This window comes from Erithacus rubecula (assembly GCF_903797595.1).
Source record: "Erithacus rubecula genome assembly, chromosome: 4".
Lineage (NCBI taxonomy): Eukaryota > Metazoa > Chordata > Aves > Passeriformes > Muscicapidae > Erithacus > Erithacus rubecula.
In genome coordinates, this window is record NC_136686.1 from 46,183,949 (window position 1) to 46,204,185 (window position 20,237).

At 37.5% G+C, this 20,237-nt stretch overlaps 1 protein-coding gene across 1 annotated transcript in view; it reads left to right on the plus strand.

Moving 5' to 3' along the window:
* Positions 1-20,237, plus strand: part of CFTR (CF transmembrane conductance regulator) — an 86,284-nt gene that overhangs the window by 21,628 nt on the left and 44,419 nt on the right. Inside the window, exons 7-11 of the mRNA XM_079304917.1 lie at positions 16-141; positions 4,135-4,381; positions 6,768-6,860; positions 7,478-7,660; positions 10,250-10,441. Of these exons, the coding sequence (XP_079161043.1) occupies positions 16-141; positions 4,135-4,381; positions 6,768-6,860; positions 7,478-7,660; positions 10,250-10,441 (841 nt within the window). The remainder of the gene's footprint in view (positions 1-15; positions 142-4,134; positions 4,382-6,767; positions 6,861-7,477; positions 7,661-10,249; positions 10,442-20,237) is intronic.

The window sequence follows — 20,237 nt, forward strand, 5'->3', positions numbered from 1 at the left end:
CTTTTTACTTTGTAGGAATAAGAGAGCAGGAAAGATCAATGAGAGGCTTGTCATCACCTCAGAAGTAATTGAAAATATACAGTCAGTTAAAGCATACTGTTGGGAGGATGCAATGGAAAAAATGATTGAAAACATCCGTGAGTAAGTGTACTCATTTGTTACATAAGTTTTTGTATGTGCTCAGAAAAAAAAAAATTAGGTGGCTATGAACATCATGTCATGTTAGTTAAGAAGTAAAGCAACAATTATTAATCCTCAATAAACTAACCATACATTCCCACACTGCTACTTGGGGTTTTTCCCCAATTTTTTTTTCAAGTTTACTATGGAGGTGAGATTTTTAAAATTACTTTTATTTACTTCCTCATTTGTTATAAAGATGTTTCAATGGTTAGTTTGTGCAGGTAAAACAATTGTGGGATCTGTGTTTGCTTCTGGCCAACTCTGTCTTCATCTTAAAATAAAAAGCCCTTTTGTGATGGTTACTTAAGGCTTAACAAACATGCCTATTCTGTGATGAAGGAAACAATATGAATCCTGTGCAGCCATTTTCTGAGAAATGCAATAAAGCTGGTTATAAAATTTGCATGCAATCTGAAAAAGGAGTAATGTAGCATAGATTCATATGTTTATCCTGCACATCTACATTAACATTTATTGTCTGTAGATGGCCTTGTAGAGTGCTTATCTCCTCAATTAATGCAAGGATTGAACTGTAACTCCTGTAAAGGAGAAAGGAGGTAAAAGTTAGCTGAGACCTGTGGGAAGGAAGTCGTTGTTACCAGCAAGGAGTTCTGGGGAAAGGGACAAGTGACATATTGATTGATGGGCAACGCTGCATTAAAACTCTCCCATGTGTCCCGTGTGTTTGTTTAGTCCTTTACAGAGAAATAAAATTCTTTGCCAGGTGTGTGATTGGGAAAATAAAAGAAATAAAAGTGTGATATTATCATGTAAATAGCAGACATAAAATTATATTGTTCCACAAACACCTTCTTGTTCAGCTGCTTTCTGAAAGACAACCCAGGGAAAGTGAAGTGTTCTTTACCATTAGAATTTGTAATTATTTACTATAAACAGTTGGAGAAACTCAGTCTGGATCCAGGTCATGAGTGTAGCTCGAGGATGGAACTAGTTTAGGATTCCTCTGATGTCACTAGTCACAAGTACTGCTTTTAGGAAATTTGAGAGCACATTATGCTAGAAAATCATCTAGAAATTAATTAAATAAATTATAGTCCACAAACTGGTCACAGAAACCTGGAAATTGGGCTGTTATTTTATTATCTATATTTTCTGTAATTTATAGTAAATTTTGTCATGCTGGAGGTAATTTTTATTGCATGATGCATGGATTTTTAAAAGACAAGAATGTTAGCAATATTCCAAGATCAGAGTACTTCTCCTATGAAGAAAAGCTGAGATAAATGAAATTATTCAGCTTAGAGAAGAGAAAGCATTGGGCAAACCTTATTGTGGCCTTTCAGTACCTGAAGGGAGTCCACAAGAAATCAGTAGAGGGACGTTTTGCAAGGGAACATAATGATAGGAAAAAGGGGAGTGGCTTTGAACTGAAGGAGGGTAGATTTAGATTAGATATTAGGAAGCAGTTCTTCCCTGTGAAAATGTTGAGGCTCTGTCAGAAGTTGCCCAGAAAATCTGTGGATGCCTCATCCTTGGAAGTGTTCAAGGTCAGGCTGGATGGGGCTTGAAGTAGACTGGTCTAGTGGAAGGTGCCCCTGCTTATGGCTGGAGGGTTGATCTTTAAGGTCTTTAAGGTCCCTTCCACCCCAGCCTATCCTATAATTCTATGATTCTTCTGTATCTTTTTTAAGTCATCCAGCACGTCACTCGGTGAAAACATAACCAGAGCAAGTCAGACCAGGAATACCAGAGTTTCAATCAAATTTGCCTTGTGGAATCAGCTCTACAGGACCTCCCAGTCATTTGGCTTGCTAAGCTGCTAGGAAACAAGACCTTGTGCTTGGAATCATGTCTGTGTTTTATCCAGTGTGTAATAACTCAGTCATCACAGACCCATTTTTACATGGTGTCTTTTTCTGATACAAGCCAGTTTATTTAGCTTCAGAGACACCAATATGAACTGTCTACTCTGTGCCCTCCTAAGTCTGCACTGAAAATAACTGTTCATAACAGGTGTTTGAATAAGCATACCTGCACTCCTATGGGCTATGAATGTATTCAGAGAGGTAAGAAAAACACCCCACCAAACTGTTCCTCTGAACCACAGCATAACACTGGAGAAGGTGAAGGTTGGAAGTGTCTGCACTTTGGCAGCAGACACACAGCATTACATAAAGCAAAGGAATTCAAGCTTATGTATTAGTACTGGTTCCTGCAGCATCACTTCAAAACCAGGCATACACTGGTCTATACTCTGTATATGCACAAGGCTTGTAGGGTCCCTCACATCTCTTTCCAAGTGCCCATATTTCATCAGACTTGTCCCAAGTAAGTGTGTGATCTAAAGAACTTTCAATTCTGTATCACAGACAGAACCACCTCTGGGAAACTTTTGATTGTGGCTGCATCAGTCTGTAGCTGGTACTTGGGAATATACTGAAAAAGGTGTTAGTGCTTTCATTCTCCCTCTTTGGAGTAGGGCTGTGTTTTTCAGCACTGGGGGGCTTTTTGGTAGCTTCCAGCCAGACATTTATGTGGGACTGGACGAGCACCAAGTCCCAAAATTTTTGATATCTCTCTTTGGTGCTGTCACTCACAGTTTCATACAAGCTCTGGAGGGACTTACAAGGCCCTTTCTCCAAGGCAGTAGCTTTATCATGGTTGTGATGGCTTGCAATGTCTGGTTAATTCTTCAGGCTTCTCTTGTGAAGTACAGATTTAACAAGAAATTCTAGGCACTGCTCCAAAACGGGCTGAACTCAAATTTTCTGTCAGGGATTTTTAAGATCTCTTTGCCTGGCAAAAGTTGGTAAGATGCTGGATGCATGTACAAGTCTCATGCATGTGTGATGGGGAGCTGAAGGGTGTTTCACACAGCATTGATGTGGATGAACTTTGGATGCAGACACTGGGTCACTATGAGAAGACATATAAAGGTTGTGGTGCTCAACCTTGCAACACCAGGTATTGCCATCAGCAATGGACTGCAAACTTCTGCATGGTATTCCAGTGGTCACAGCACTCACCCAGTGAAGGGGTATCTTGGGGTCTAGGACCATTTCTAGCCCCAGTTAATTGCTCTTGCAGGAGAGCAACTGCTCTGGCACTGCAGCAGAGATGCTTCTGTCCAGGCAAAACTAATCTCCAGGGCACCTGGGAGATGTAAGCTGAACAGGGTCGAAAGGAGAGCAGTCAGTAGAAATCTTCAGCACTGTGAGTTAGAGTTATCAACTCAGAAAGTTATTTATATCCCCTGGATTATTCATCTTTTTATTTAATAACTTGCTGTAAGATGCATGGACTTTGTGAAAACAGCTAGGAGTAATCACTGATTGCATTCCTGAGTGCACAGGAGTCAGTAAGTCAGTCTTCTCTGTGAACTGGGCTTCTATGGAGAAAGGAGGGTGGAGAGCACACTCCCTGCCTTCCACCTCTTCAAAGTGAGGTTAAGTGACACCTTAATTCATAGGTGAAGCCATTAGTAGGTTGCCATGAAAAAGAGGATGATTTTATAACCAGATTGTCTATTGTAAGGTTTCTTATGGTAGCATATAGCAAAAGTGGCATTTCAAAGTATCTTTTTTTCTAGAGGAGTTATGCATCAAAATTAATATGGGATGATTCTTCTGGGAGTACATCACATACCACAGTGTTAGATGCTTGAGGCTGATTGTGCTAGAAATTGTAGAGGTTTGTGGTTTATTAAGTATAATATAATTATGACAGATTATTGTTACCCTGTCTAACATTTCTGAACATTGATATCAAAATTTGACTCTAATGATATTTTAGGGCCAAAAATGGTTTGGAGTCTTACTTTTTAACCTGCAATTCTAGTAAATAAGAAGGATCAGTGAGCCTCTGAGTTAATTGTTATGCAAATTATTCCATCCAAAATATTTGTAAGTTGTAAACTGATGTCCTACACTAATTTTTTACTTTTTAATTTTTTTAAATTTTAATTCTTTTATTAATTTTTTTTTTAAACAGAACTGAACTGAAGCTTACCCGAAAAGCTGCTTATGTGAGATATTTCAACAGCTCAGCCTTTTTCTTCTCGGGCTTTTTTGTGGTGTTCTTAGCTGTGCTTCCGTATGCTTTGACAAAAGGAATTATTCTCCGAAAAATATTTACCACCATTTCCTTCTGCATTGTTCTTCGAATGACAGTGACCAGGCAGTTTCCCGGCTCTGTGCAGACCTGGTATGACTCTATTGGAGCAATAAACAAAATACAGGTAGGGCACATAGACTAAAATCTTCCCAAGTACGTAAGCTAATTCTTTATATCGTGTTATCTTGTCAGCTGATCAGCAAAAGCACACAGCACTTATGCAGACTTTTTGAATATATGTTGCTTTGACTAAACACCATGAAGTGTCATTATAAATCTTGATATTGTTCCCCAGGCAGCATAACCACACAAGTCTCATGCTGCCTGCTTGTTTTTTGTTTTGTTTTGTTTTGTTTTGTTTTTTTTAACAGTGGCATTTAGTTAGTTATCCTCATTGCAAGAAAAGAAACTTACTAAAATCATGACTTGTGGTGCTTAAGAGATGTTTTTACTTCAGAGAAGGAAGTTCAAAATTAGTACATGTTTTATATAGCATGGCTTCCAGGAGCTGCAGTCACAGATCTTCTATTTTTTTGGATATTAGTGGCAACAACAGCAGGAGACTGTGCATTTTATCTGAATGTGCATCTCATTCATTATGAGTAGAAAACATAATTACCAGTCAAATAATTATTACCCACCTTACCTACTGAGATCAATTGCTCATTTACCAGCATGAGAGGCTTATCTGCAGAGTAAAATCAGGGTGGATTCTCATTAACTCTGTCTTTTTTATCCACTGTTCTGAAATTACTCCCTAGGATTCTTACACTGTTTTGGGGTGAAATCTTAGCCCTTTTTCATTGCCTATTTATAGATGTGGGGTTTTTTTGTAGAACATAGATTTTATTATTTTTAGTTTGATAAATATAACTAATACACAACCTAAAGATCTTAATTAGATGTCTGAAGTTCAGTCTAGAATAAGAAGTAGATGTAGGATTTTTATGATTTTCAACTGGGCAGGAAATTCAAGAAATCTAGCCATAAACTGTTCTAATTGATATTCAGAAGGCTGCTTTGTTAGGTTCCATTATGGGTTTCCTTGTGCTCTCAGATTCCCTAGGCATTAGTGGAAGTATCCTGCCTCTCCTGTTTCCTGGAAGAGTGTGTTCAATGCCCTGGACACAGTCATAGAACTGGCAAGCCCAGTTGTCACAACATTGCCCTCACTTCACTGAATGCTTCTCTTTGGAGATATTAGCAAATGGGTGCTCCAGAATCCATAAATAATCATCTGTTTGTGGCAGGCTCAATATGGCCCCCACAGACAGACAGGACAGAATCCCAGAACACCAAAGCCTTTTACTAGTCTTAAGACTAGTAAATATAAATAAATAAGAATAAATAAGAATAATAAACATAAATAAGTATACATAAATAAAACCATAATATGAATAATAAACCACTCATGTATCTCTGATTTAATTTCCACATCAGTTTGGAGAGCTGACTGGGTCAGGTATATCCCCTGGGTTATTGTATTTTCACATGTTTTTTAGACCAAGATATTTCAGAATCAGTGTGCTCTCTCTGACTATCACTGCTCCAGGAACTCCACTGGATGACTCCTTTGTTATGAAAGCGTAGCTATAATTTCCTTTTTTTTTTTTTCTTTTTTTTTTCCATAAACTATGTGTGTCATGCCTTCAGCTTTTTCAGTTCCTGCTCTTTCAATCAGCTGCTTAATTGTTATGCCAACAGAACCCTTTTCTTGTTCTACTTGGAAAACTTGCAAGTGTACTGTTGAGAACTGATTTCCCCATGAGTCTGCTTAGTTTTTCCATTGTGTTACTCATGTAGATCTAGTTGCTTCACATATGATTTTAAAAAGCAGAATTTGGAGGAGATGATATCTAGAGACTATATAATTTTAATTAAATAATGGAATAGAGAAGCTGTCTTTCCTACATTTAGCATAGGCTTATTCTTATTTCCCAGTGCCATCCCAGAAGGCAACATGAGCACTGGGTTGCTGACTTGTGTCATTTGAAATTACATCAGTGCTGCACTTGCCAGGATCATTATCTGCCTTTTATTTTTGTTGGTAGAGAGATCATTCCAACTCTTTTAAACTCTTGCAGTTTTGGAAAAGGGAGATATCAGCATGTAGCTGCTTTGTTTCACTGTTTACCAGAAACAAACTGCAACCTCTACATCTTACTCCAAAATCAAAGGTTTATTTGAAAAGGGTTAAAATCAGAGGGATGATCTTGCCATATACAAGTCCTGAAAGACAAAAAGTGCCAAGTTTTGATATTTTTTTCAAAATCAAAAGCAAATACCTTTATGGCTTTGTTTTCACTAGCTATTAAATAATTGGTGGTTTCAAAAACATTTCCTTCTGCATCCAAAAATGTTGTATAATTTATATTTATGCCTCTTGCTGAAAGTGCTGTAATGCAAAAGTGCCACCAGAAATATTAGTGCTCCATGTAGGCAAATATGAACTGTTTTGTATGATATGACCTTGTCCCTTACTGTTTCATCTGCTTTCATGGTGTTTCTAGGATTTCTTGCTGAAAAAAGAATATAAAGCTCTGGAGTATAATCTAACAACCACTGGGGTTGAGCTGGACAAAGTAACAGCTTTTTGGGATGAGGTTGGTACTTTTCTCCAAACTATAATAAAACACAGAATGTTGCTTGGTCGGTGGTTTTTTTTGTTTTGTTTTGTTTTGTTTTGTTTTTTAATATTTGCCATGATGCTCTCTAAAAAGAGCAGAATATATTCTTACATTTTAACTAGCTTCAACTCTCAGCAGGTTAGTAATATTTAGCAAGTAATTAAGGTAATTAATGCTAAATATATAACACAATATAAAACATAAAATATATATAAAATAATATCAAATTATCCACAGTTGAGAAACTTTGGAAGAAAGCTTTAAATAAGTGTTAAGGCCTGTAATTAGTAGTTATTACAGACTTAGGTAAGCCTGTAAATCAGCCTATGGCATGTATAAAGTTGGAAAACTTTATACATAAATTCTGTAATAAGCAATTTTTGTTAGTGTCCACAAATTTTGGCACAAGTCCAATACATACATTTTAGAAAGGTATATTTGAGAATATAATGAGTATTTTATTGATAGTCAGAGTAACATGAAAAAAGTAAGATTATATGTTTTCATAAATCCATAATATTATCTACATCTCTGCATATGCATGTTTTATTTATTTTTTATGTCCATCAACTATATATCCATGTATGTTGCAGGGAATTGGAGAGCTGTTTGTAAAAGCAAACCAGGAAAACAACAACAGCAAAGCTCCTAGCACTGACAACAATCTCTTCTTCAGTAATTTTCCCCTTCATGCCTCTCCTGTTCTTCAGGATATAAATTTCAAGATTGAGAAGGGGCAGCTATTAGCTGTTTCTGGCTCTACTGGAGCAGGCAAGGTATTTCTGTTTCTGCTGGTTCAACAAGACTCATAATGACTATAAGAAAAAATATTGTGTTGTTACGTGTATTATTATCTGTATTTTTACTGTATTCTTGCTATCCTGGGCTTGCTGCAGAAATGATGGCTGCAGAAAAAAGTATGGATAATCTGCAAGTTTTACTACAACGGTTATTTTAAGTTTTGTACTGTGGCCAATTTGAGATAGAGTTTGCTGGATATTTTTTTTTTTTGTAATAGAAGGTTGCAGAATTATAAGGAAGTAGCAATTTAATTACAAAATGTTTTTCTGTTGGAAGTAAAAGGAGATTTTACAGGACTAATGCAGACTGAAACCTAAAGTTAAGGCTCACGGTGAGAATCTCCCTGCCTTAAAGAAAAAGAAGAATATAGAATAGATATTCTGACAGCTCAGTGTGTTAGTAAGCATTTTTTTCCCTGTCTTGCTAACATTTTAAGCTGGACCCAGGATGGTTTGTAACCTGACAAGGCTGACAGGAATATAGCCAGGTATGTGTGCCCTGGACATGTGGTGTACCTGGTCACTTAGCTCTTGTTCCTATAGAGCCACACTTGGGCTTCCTGAGACCTAAGTGAAAGCATGGGGAGATGCTGCTGAAACTGGTGGTTTCCTGTGAAAAGCTGTGGTTCAGATTATTCATCATTTTACTACCCCAAAATGTTATCAATGCATTTAGTTTGCAGATGACACATCCAATTAACATCATTAATATAAAATGAGTTGAACTGTAATACTCTTATTCACTTTGAAAAGCAAGCAATTGCATGAGTCCTGTTGAGTCTTTCATCTTCACTGTTTTTTTTGAGGAGATGTGTAAGTTAAACCAAATGTTCATTATGCTTCTCCTGTTTAATAAATTATAGGTGAAAATATTATGATTTATTTTACTTGCATAGGGCAAAATTTGGTCTGTTGGAGTCAATGAAAAAGGACCCATCAATTTCAATATGATCAAGGCTTCTTATTTTTCACTAATGATCCCGCAAGAGAGAGCAAGGGACTCAGAACATGAGATTGTCCTCAAGATGATGTGCTAAGGAGCATTTTTCTGTCATACTTTTGAATTAACAGGAAAGTTCATTTACTGCTATTGGTAATGTTGGAAATTGTAATATAGAAATGTGATCTAGAAAATGCTGAAGGATGTATGTATATCTCCTTTATTCTGCTACATAGGAAATTGAGGAAAATTCAGATTACACTAAATATACTATGTGAGTATATACATACAAAAAAATTTAATTTTCCAAGGCAATAAAAATAAAACCCTTATAATATTAACTCAAAGAGTTAATATTACAGAAGTCAAAAAATAAGGTTCACCTCCCGCCCACCACCCCCCCAAAAAATACTGCTATTCCTTTACACCTTCATACTGTAAGAGTTCCTTCATGGTGCTTGAGGCTGTCACTGTATATTCCAGGAATTGTATGTGAAATAGACTGCACAATTTTATCTATATTAACTATTTAATCTGTAGCAGGTGTGGAGCATGACGTCAGCTCTTTAACATTGCTTCAGTATGAGACGGGATTTGTTTCGGTTTTGTTTTTTAATTTGTGTTACGTGGCACAAGATGCAGTGGTTTAACATCCAGTGTACAAAATATACCAAAGAGCAAGGTTGGGAACTTACTCAGCATTTGGGAAAAGTCAGATTCTGATATAAGGGAAGGGATCTCATGAGACTCCTGCAGTATATTGTATAACTTGCAAAATGATCTCTGGGCTTGACAGCACGAAACTGTGACTTAGGCAGATTTTTTAGATCTTTGGCTGCTACGTCCCAACTTTGTTGACTGTTTATTAGTGCTAAGAACACCACTGCAATGGCTCTGTAACATATTTTTCCATGTATTTCTCAATTCTATTCTTTGATCTAGTAGCCAATGATGTGTGACAAGGTTACTACAAGCTACTGATTAACTTTGAAATTATAACATGTCAGTACTGAAATTGCAATCAATTCTTTTATGAGGGGAAATAGTAAATATACTTAGGTCATGCATTCACGTAAATGAGTCAACAGTTACAGAGGAAAATTCAGATCATACTGAGCAATTGTATATACTGACACAAAGAAATTGCATTTTGTAAGGCAATACAGATAAAATACAAGCACTAGCAAAATTATAAACATGAATTATGCTGTACAAAGAACAAACAAAATAGTCACTGATAACGTGAGAAATCAAACAGAATTCTCTATAAATACTAGTACCTTATGTCTGTATGTGTTTCACAGATAGATTTTTATCCTGCAAAATTCTTGATAACTTCATTAAAATGACATTTGCAGCTGCATGCCTTTTTTACAAGATATCTTGCATTATTTTTATCATTTATTAAATTAAGTTTCTTTTATATTAGAGGCCTATCAGAATCACACATATCATGAAAATCTCCACTAAGTGCAGTTTGCACTTAATCAGGACTTACAGTGACACTCTTGATGAGACAGACATGCCATTTAAGTGGCTTAGCAGAGTGACTCTCACTTTGTTCATCATTTCTTGTTGTTGTACAGATCTCTGATATATTAATTCACCTGTTAATGTTTTTTCAGACTTCTCTCCTGATGTTGATAATGGGAGAATTGGAGCCTTCACAGGGTAAAATTAAGCACAGTGGAAGGATATCCTTTTCACCTCAAGTCTCCTGGATCATGCCTGGAACAATAAAAGAAAACATAATTTTTGGTGTATCCTATGATGAATACCGGTACAAGAGCGTCATCAAGGCCTGCCAACTGGAAGAGGTTAGTCATCTAGGGATTTTAACACCTCTGACCCAACCCAAGTGAAAAACCCCAAAGAAAAGGTATAGGAGAGGGGCTTAAAGCAAGTTAGAAATTTGTTGAAATTTATGGAACTCAGCCTGCCATTCCAATTGTGTGGAATTGCAAATCGTCTTCTTGTCAGCTGCTTGGGAGATACACTGGCATTGACAGTTCTGGTAGTTTACACAGCAGAGGCTAAGTAAACTCAGATATTATATAGTGTCTGCTTTCTCAGCCTTACTTGCCAGTTAAAAACCTGAGTAAATACACTGATGTTGAAGAAAATATGTACAAACATATTATTCCTAAATTTTTTTGCCATATTTCTTTCACATAAAGAAGCTTTTCCTAGCAGTTTTGGAAATAAACCTGGTTTTCTCCTTTCTCTTGCACTTCAAAAATGGCTCCAGGGATAACTGGAACTCTGGCATGTAGCCCACAATGAGTACAGGACATGTTAAAATGTTTTTTTATGTGTTTGATGTTGACAGAGGGTAGTATAGAGAAATATATTTTACACATGGCAAGATACAAAAGGAGCTAGCATTTGAGACATTTTGAAAATTTGCTATGCTTTAAGATTTTGTCTGTAATATACAAATAAAAACAATAAATATTTAACTGTGCTGAATAGGATTTTTTTTTGGCCACACAATGAAGCATTTTTCCTTAGCACCAGTCAAGCAAGAAACCATAGTCAGTCTGCTTAAAAAATATAAGATTACTACTGCATTTTATCTCAGAGCAGGGTATAGTTAAACAATAAAGTAGTATTTCTTTATATGTTTCTGGCCATTTCGGCTGATGTTTGGATTTTTAATTTGGTTTGCTGGAAATCTCTTTGAAAGCTCCTGAAGACAGGAGAATTGACAACTTCTGTGTCAAGCTTCCTGTAGAGTTGTCCTTAACCCCGGATGGGAAAGTTGCAGTTAATGCCAAGGCTCCAAGAAACAGGTTTCAGCAGTTCAAAACTGCCCTTGCTCCAGGAGGCTGCCCAAGGCTGGCCCTTGCTGGAGCAGCAGGAGGTTACAGGGGGCTCAGTGTCCCAGAGCTTGGTGTCTCAGTGGCCGTGGGATGGCTCAGTGTCCCAGCAGGCTGCAGCTCCTTTGTTCTCCAAGCAGGCTCAATCAAGCCAGCTTTGATCTGTGCTGGTGCAGCTCTGTGCACAATGATATGCTTCACCTCCTTGCAGGGCTTATTTGAGATCAGGGTTGATGCTTACACATTTTTTTTTTCTCCTGGACTGAATAAATTGGGCCTGAAGAGAAGGAAGAATAGCCTGGAAGGAAGCCAAATGCATTACCTTGTTGCTATTATTATGTTTTCTTGTCTTGTTAGCTTTCATGTATTAGTTACCAAACAAGACTCACTATGGCAGACTGAAGGATGGATTTAAAATATTAATTCCCTGTTTATTCCCCAGTGCAACTTTTTAGGGATTTATTTTATTAGTGCTTTGCACTGGAGTTTGTGTGTGTGTTCTTGTTCCTCAGAAAGGAGAAACCAGAGGAGTTTTACCTGAGTTCACTCTGCCCCTTTCTCTGCAACCATGCTAGGAAGTTATATATTCCACCTGAAAACAGACCTGCTGAGTCCAGTTCTTATGTGGAGCCCTCAAGAAACCAAGGATTGGTGATACAAGAGAGTTTATTTCCTTATTGAGCATATGCTCCAAGTCAGTTAATATAGAGATCTTAATGGCTAAGTCATATTTATTTCCAAACTCCATACTCACCAAAATGCTTTTGGAATACAAAGACATCTTCTTTAAGCCAGTGGGCAAATAGATGTGTTCTAGTAGGGTAAAAAGTAGCATATCTGTGAAGTGCCCTTTTTACTTTCCCATTTCCACCATCAATCTATAGAGGAAGCAAACTGAAAATCTAGTCCAGCTTGTAAATTTGATATCTTTTCCCCTTCTTCTTTATTAGTGCCAATAAAATAGTGCAGGTCACACTATGTGGGTCACATCATAGCATTTACATGGGTTTGAGGTTTCCATAAACTCTTGTCTGCAGCAGAACAGGATGCTGAAGCCAGGTGATGTCATAAAAGGTGCCCTCCAATTTGTTTCAGGTCTATAGAGATATGGAAATTATATTACAGAAGTGTAATTTAAATAATTTGGGGTGCATGAGAATTTTCACAAAAGTCAGTGCTACATGCTCCTGCCTGTTTTTTTTGTTTAGTGTGTAGTTAATTTACTAAGGAGTATCACTTAGAACCTATTTAGAGTTGCTAAGTATGCAAAGTAAATTTGTCTCAAAGTAACTATGAAAGATGGAAAGTGCAAGTAAATATTTCCCAGAACTTTCTGTAATTTTACGTGTCCAAGAATAGAATTTTCCCTGTATGGAAAATCAGATCTTTACTCAGAGATTAGAATACGTTTTATGTCAGATTCTGTAAAGTTGTAGGGAATGGCAAATCTGGTTATGTTAGCTATGACCTAAACAACAGGTTGCTTTGGTAGGTTTTTCTTGAATGGAAGAATTTTTTTTGTTGTTCTCAAAGATATTCTCAGAGCTTTGTATTTTGTTCTATTTGTGTATGGAACCTTCAACAGAGAGGTTAAAAAGATGATTTCTTGTCCAGGTAATTTTGATTAATCACAAAGAATATTACTGAAAAGCAGTGAAACTAAGAGGAACAAAAGGATTTTATTTTACTTCTTTTACAGGCTAAGTTTCTAAGTTTCTATGAATTTAGAGCACTGATATGGGACAAGTAGTTCAGGTGGCTACTTTTGTACTTCCTTAACTCTCATAAGAGATTTCTCCCTTCAGCTTCTTAATCTTATTGCCTTGATGCAACTCACCTACCCTCCATGATATACTGTGAAACAGAAGACAAAGATTAAAAACAAAATTGTTATGCCATACTGGAGATCTGCATATATCATACATGCTATGCCAAGATAGTTTGACAGAGTGTGTTTGTGTAGGGCACAATGCACTAGGATGTCAGTCTGTGACTGATATAATACTGAAGGGCCATGAGAAGGGTTCTCAATTGCATCTCCATGCATCAGTGAAAGTATGCCTAGGATACTTCTTAAACTTATCTTTTTAATGTATATTTTTTTATGGCAGTGTAGCATGTTTTACATGCGTAAAATTATTCAGAACTTTGATCACAATTACATTTTTTGGTTATATTTTTCCTTTGAGAGTAAGTAGGGCATCAGAGGAGTTAAAATCATCTTTTACAATGTCGTTCTCATTACTGCAGTTTGTAAATGGGAAGAGGTTAAGAGAAAAGCAGTAAAAGGTGAAAGAACAAGTGGTTTGGAGTTGAGATAAAGGGACTGTAATTAAGAGTTTCCTTAGTGCTCTTGATATCCAAAAGAAGCAGCCTTACTGGCAAAAACACACTGAATATGACTGCAATGAGATGCAAATTGTGTGTAAACATTGCCCATATTTTTGTGTGATGCTGAACTCAAGGGAATGCCACAACATTTAAATTACATGACACATTTGGCAAATCGTCATTGTAAAAAATTGCATAGGAAAAGAGCTACCTGTTCATTCTCCACTACTTTCTTGATCTCTTTTCCTTTTCTTGAGAAAAAGTGATTATTTTAGCAAGCAAGAAAGCAGGATGAGTGTCTAATTTAATATGCTCTCTAAAATTAAGGCCCCAGTAAGCAAATAGGAAAGTGAAGGTCTTAACCTTCTAGATTAAACCATCCCAGCACAGATCAGTAGTCCTTACCATTTGTCCTTTTTTTTTTAATAAGCTTTTTCAAAATTATTTGCTTTAAATAAGACTACTTTTGAGTTGGTGGAGATTACCTCAAACCTATTACCTCTGAATTCATATATTGGCATGCTATAATAGAGTGAAGACAAGATGTAATTGGTATGGGTTCTGAGCTCATTTTCTAAAGGCTGTTCCCATAGACAAGTTTAAAGGTACTCAAAAAGTAAGATAACATGAACTGGTGCTGCCTCACTAGCACTTTTGACAAAGTGGTTTACCCTTTTTATCAAGTACTTTTCATCACATTCATAATAAAAAATTGTAGCAAGAGTCTGAACTTTATCCTAACACTTCAAGTTAAGGACCAAGTATATTGTAAAAGCCACTGAGAGATATGAGCTTCCTGAGTTTGTATATCTGTGGAAACTTGCCTCTAAATTTGAAGTAATTCTACAAGTAATTCTACAATTCTAAGGATTGCATTATTTGGAGGTTATATTAATGTAATGGCAGGGATATAATGAATATAAATGGAAATTTGTAGGATTCAATTTGAAGGTGGTATGTGGGTTTACAAAATCCTTTTTACTCGTTTTATAAAAAATGGGAAGGGAATGTGACTTGATTTTCAGATATTTAGGCTAAAAACTAGTATTATTAGCCAGCTATATGCAGGGTATGGGATTTTTGTTTGATTTTTTTCACTTGATAAGTTAAACAGGTAAAACCTCTGGGCACTTGAAACAGGAATTTTCGTGTTTAAATGCTGTTAACATTGACCCAACTCATCCTAAGAGAAGGCATTCCTCCATTCAAGACTACAAAAGCAGGCTTGTTATAATTATTTGTGTTTAGAAATAAACAAGCATCGTATCAGATTTGAGTGAGTCAAGTAATTCATTAGTTTTGAAGCCATATTTCCATAACTTCCAGTTATACCTTTTTTTGTGTGAGATAGATATTTTTCCACCTAGTTAATTCATCTGATCCTTCAATAGTTACCTAAGAGTCCATAAACACATAATGGCAAACTACCTTTGAGAGATTACCACTCTCTGAGTAAACACATGCTCTGATTTGAGACACCAGAAGCTCATGAATGTAATGTTTAACATGGTATGCAAATAGAGGAACTGTTTCCGTGTGAAATTGAATTCTATAATAGTACTACAGAAGGTTGTGGCCAGTTTCTGTAGGGTTTTGTGCTGGGCTTGCTGGGAGTGCAGGAGATTAATTTTCATCTAATAACTAGATTATGGAATTATTAACTACAGAAAGAGACAGTCAATAGGCCAAGCCCAGGTTTGTGATCCTGTGTGTTCAATATCTCCTTGCAAAGGATGGTATACACCTTGTGGGGGAGAAGTTCACTGCAGTGTCAAGAATGTTCCAAAACAGAAAGACATCCTTGCATCTTTATTATGTCATTGAGCATAATACTTTGTACTTTGTGCCATGGTTTTGAGCCTTGTTTTCACAAGGGAAATGGGAAGATTACAAAGTGTGTGAAAGGGAGGAACAATAAAAGGTTCAGGTGTGGAACAGAGTGCTTTGTGGTATGTAATTCTCTAAAAGAGGGTATTAAATGCTAGCTTGGTTATCTAATCAGGTGCATGTCCATGGTGTAAATTATGTAAGAGCAACTTAACCAATCTTCACAGCTGGGGAGAGCCACTGGCATGTCAAGGTGAAGTTTATCACATCCTAATATAAGCAGCTAAAAGAGTATAAATGCCTCTTTCAGGCAGAAAGTCCATGTAAGATGTCACAGATTCAAAGAATATCCTGAGTTGGAAGGGACCCACAGTGATCATCAAGTCCAACTCTAAAGTCCATCTGGGGACTGAAACCACAACCTTGGTGCTATTAACACCACATCAAACCTCCCACTACCACTGCTGCATCTCAGCCATGTGTGCCCCAAAGCTGACTACCTTTGTTTACTCCATCCCACACTGGTGTCATCCACTGGCCTACACAGACTCCTCTAACTGAAATTCTTATCTGTGGCCAAAAATCACTGGTGGATCAGCTGAGAAGCTGCAGGCTGAGTCTTCTGGGTGAACTGGAGGTTAACAGGCTAGCAAATTTCCTCATAGCAGGGGAACGTCTTAACTAGAGACTAACTCCCAAATGCACTGACTTCAAGAAGTTTATCAGTGATCACATAAACATGTACAACAGATCACCCCCTGCAATGTTCTCTGTTGATTTAATTTAATTTAAAAACTGTTTCAGTCAGGACAGCTCTGCCCACCCCTTTCCCTGTCTTAGGTACAGGGCTCTGGACTGATTGCTTTGGATGTTGTCCTAAATTCTGTGTCTTTTCTGGAATCATATTTAATTCTCTTACCCTGCACATAACCTACCCACATGCAGTGCACTGACTACTTCAAGTTTCAAAAGCCTGTTCCACAGAAATGTTTTGCCATAGAGAGAGCAAGTTTTGCCAGCATTTGTGTGAGTTTTGGGTGAGCCTGACACTCTGTTCAAGGTCACAAACTGTTGCGAAAACAAAGCTTATGCTTTTGGATCATGAATCCTTCATAAATGGTTCTAACAAACGCCTTCGACTGCAGAATCACAGGAGAGAGAAGAGAGTTATGTAAATAAAATAATTTAGAAAAAAATCTTACTTGAAATACTTAAATCTCTTTTTTTTGGCTTAATTCTCAGTAAAATGAGGATTCAAGTATGTTCAGGCTGATTACATAAAAGCCAAGATACAAGAAATCATTGAAAATTCTTCATATTTTAAAACTTCATAGAAATATTCTGTAGTAGGTAGAAGTCTGAAACAGAAGTCTTGATTTCAAAATTTTAAAAATTCAAAATAATGATGACGATGATGAAAAAGGGGTACTTGTTAGCAATGAGAGTAGGGGGATTTTCTGGAGAATGTGAAAATAAGCATGGGGAATGTTAATGGCAATGAAGAAAAGGAAGGGGATAGAGATGACTGTAGAGGTGACCATAATAAAAACAGAAAGTATATAGAGAACTGAAATAGAATGAAGATGAAATGCAAAGAGTCAAGACTGCTGCCCTGTCCCATCAGTTTTGTCTTTTATGAGGGAAGGCAGAAGAGAGAAAATCAAATCCCACCTAAGGACAAATTCAAGGAAGAAAAATAAGTCAAATAAAATACTTAGGTTCTATAATTAGAACTGCTCGAGTAATTTGAGTAACCTTGGACATATTAAGCAACTCTTGGTTCTTAGAGACTGTTTTCTATCATACTTTATTATCTTCATTGTTGCTAATGATTTATCAAATGATTCTGGTAACAATTAATCTACAGAAAAGACTTGGAGTGTGAAGTCCATTCTGAGGTTTTCTTTTTTAATAACAAGATCATATTTCCTGTTCACCCTGAAGCCATCCTGGCTGTATTCTTCCTTACCAAGCCCAAAGGTATTATGAGGGCCATCCCCTGGCTACTGAAGTAGATGAATATGACATTTTCACAGCAAAAAATGCAAACAGCTATTAAAAAGTGTGCCTTTTCCTTGAGTGTGCAACGTGGGATTTTTTAGCTCCTGATATAAGAAGCATCCACAAAAGTAATTAATGTCCTGTGGGAACTGTAGGGGTTTTAATGTATGAATGGTTACCAACCGGTTTCTCTATTCAAGCATTTAGAAATAAATATGTTAAAGAAAATCCAGTGGCTACTTCCTATTTCATTAATGTGCTGAGTCTTGTGTCGTTCAGCATCATTACATTAGGTTTGTCCCTGGCTTGATTTCACTTCCTGCATAAAATGACAGCAAGGATGTATTTGGACCAGCCCTATGTACTTTTTTACAATAGGTCATGTGTGTTCCAACAAATAGCATTGTGTGTCTATTGGACTTCATTACTTTGTTTACGCCTTTGAAAGAAATTACTAAACATTTTTTAATTAATATAATTACAGCCTGAAAAGTTCTTTGTCTGTTTGATGCCATATATTATCTTGAGGTGAAGGGTAGAGGAGAGCAGAAGGGGAACTCATTAAAAGTCTGATTGAAATTCCATGTTGACACACCTGCAAAGAAATATATCTGATTAAATCCCTCAGCCTTTAAAGCAATGGGAACCCTGGAATGAGTTTCAGCAGAGCTGGGATTTTAACCTGTTTGCAGGAAAAGACATGCTGGGCCCGGTTCTTTACCTGGGTGTTTTTTGGGAAGGAGTGGAATCAGGAAACAGCAAAAGCACCAGCACCATTACAGGCTGCAGTACTGATAGAAATGGGAAACAGCTTAAATCAGCTTAGAGATCTGCATGCTTAATCATGAAAACCCCTATGCTAATGCTGAAGTTACAAATGAGTGACATGACTCCTGCATACCTAATGGGACCACAAGTGATCTGACCAGGTTGTCTCAAAGAAATGCCAAAGAACATTTTATGCCAGAATTTCACACATTCTCCCTAATTGCTTCATGGCTTATAGGAAGGTAATTTTGTCACATTCAGAAAATTTTTCTTTAAACTGTTGCTGGCACTGTTTTACACATTTCTCTTTCTGCAAATACTTGAGCTGTTGTGTTGATACCAATACTTTGCTTGTGTGACTCAATTTACGAGAGGGGGAAAAAACTAGTTAATGTGAAAATAATTTAAAAATCACCTGCAATAGATTTTGCATACATAAGAGCATCTTGATTTTAAGGTCAGAATCCTCTAAGGCAGGAAGTGAATGCTATTATCAAATTAAAGAGTTGTGAGAATCTCCCATTTCCTGACAGACTGGGCAGTCACTTTCTAGCTCTTGAGTGGCTGGACCCTTCATCTGTCACTGTTCCAAGTCTCAACAGCATTGTTCACTCTGTTCCTGAGGTCAGGGCAATTTGTAGGGGAGGAAGAAGGAAACATTTTTTGAAAGATAGAGTTATTTATTTATTTATTTATTTATTTATTTATTTATTTTGCAAAACCTCAGAGGCCTGGAATGTCAACAGGCTGCCCAACAGAGAGTGATAAACCCTAAAAATCACAGCAGAGGCCATCAAAATTGGATTGTATATGACTTTGTATGAAATACAATCTTACAGAGGGCAGCTCAGTTTAGAATCCCAGGTAGTACTGCTCTGAAAGTGCTTCATGTGTCTCCCAGTCTGGAAGCCATAGGATTTCTGAGGGTGCTGCAGGGAGTTCCTGCCTCTGGCTGCCTGCAGGAGGAGACCCCAAAACAGGACACCCCTTCCAGTGCACGGGCTGAAGATCAGAGCTCAGTTTCTGAGGGATAATGCATGCCAACTTATTTTCCCCCAGAAGCTGCACTGAAAGGAAAATGTGTGTGGTGCATGAGAACACTGGAGCAGATTTTGTCTGGGGCTGGATGCCTCAGTCAGGGTCCTTGGCTGGGGGATCCCTGCCTTGGGAGCAGGAAGGTGTGCACAGGCAGTAGGGTGCTGCTGAGCAGTGAGCAGAGGCACTGGGAGCCCCTGGCACTGTCAGGGATTCCCTGCATGGCAAACTGCCCTGAAACTGTGTCCCCTGGAAGGTGACATAAGGCACAGGAAGCTCATCCAGCCTGTGTTTCTGGGAAAAGTCCTCTGAAAGGACACCCACCACAGTGATGGTGCTGTCACTGTATTGGCTCACAGATGTAGGTTAGGTAAGGCCTGGTGGCAGAGTTAATATTTTTTGTTACAGCACCTCTAAAAGCAGCAAATCTAGATAACCTTCAGGAACACCAGCCATTCTCCTTGTCTCCACTTCCATGACATTCTGTGGTTTACATGGATCATCAATTTCAGTGCTGAATACTGCTCTCAAGAAAGTTTCTGGCTACCCCTAGCAGTGGGACACAGTTGTGTCCTTTTCTCATTTTTGTGTCTCATATGAGAGTGAAATGGTATTTTCTGCTTTTATCCCTGGCTAAAGATTTGTTTTTAACATGGTCATGAGTTCTAAATAACTTACAGCCCAAGCAGTGGAACTTGATTCCCAAACGTTTTGCAAACCGTGTGCATTCCTGGCTAGGAATGCTTGTCAAGCCTTTTTCATGAACCTGCCTGAAGTACATATTTCTCTGGGTTTTGAAGAGCTCAGAAACAGAGTTTTCTTCTTGCTTTTC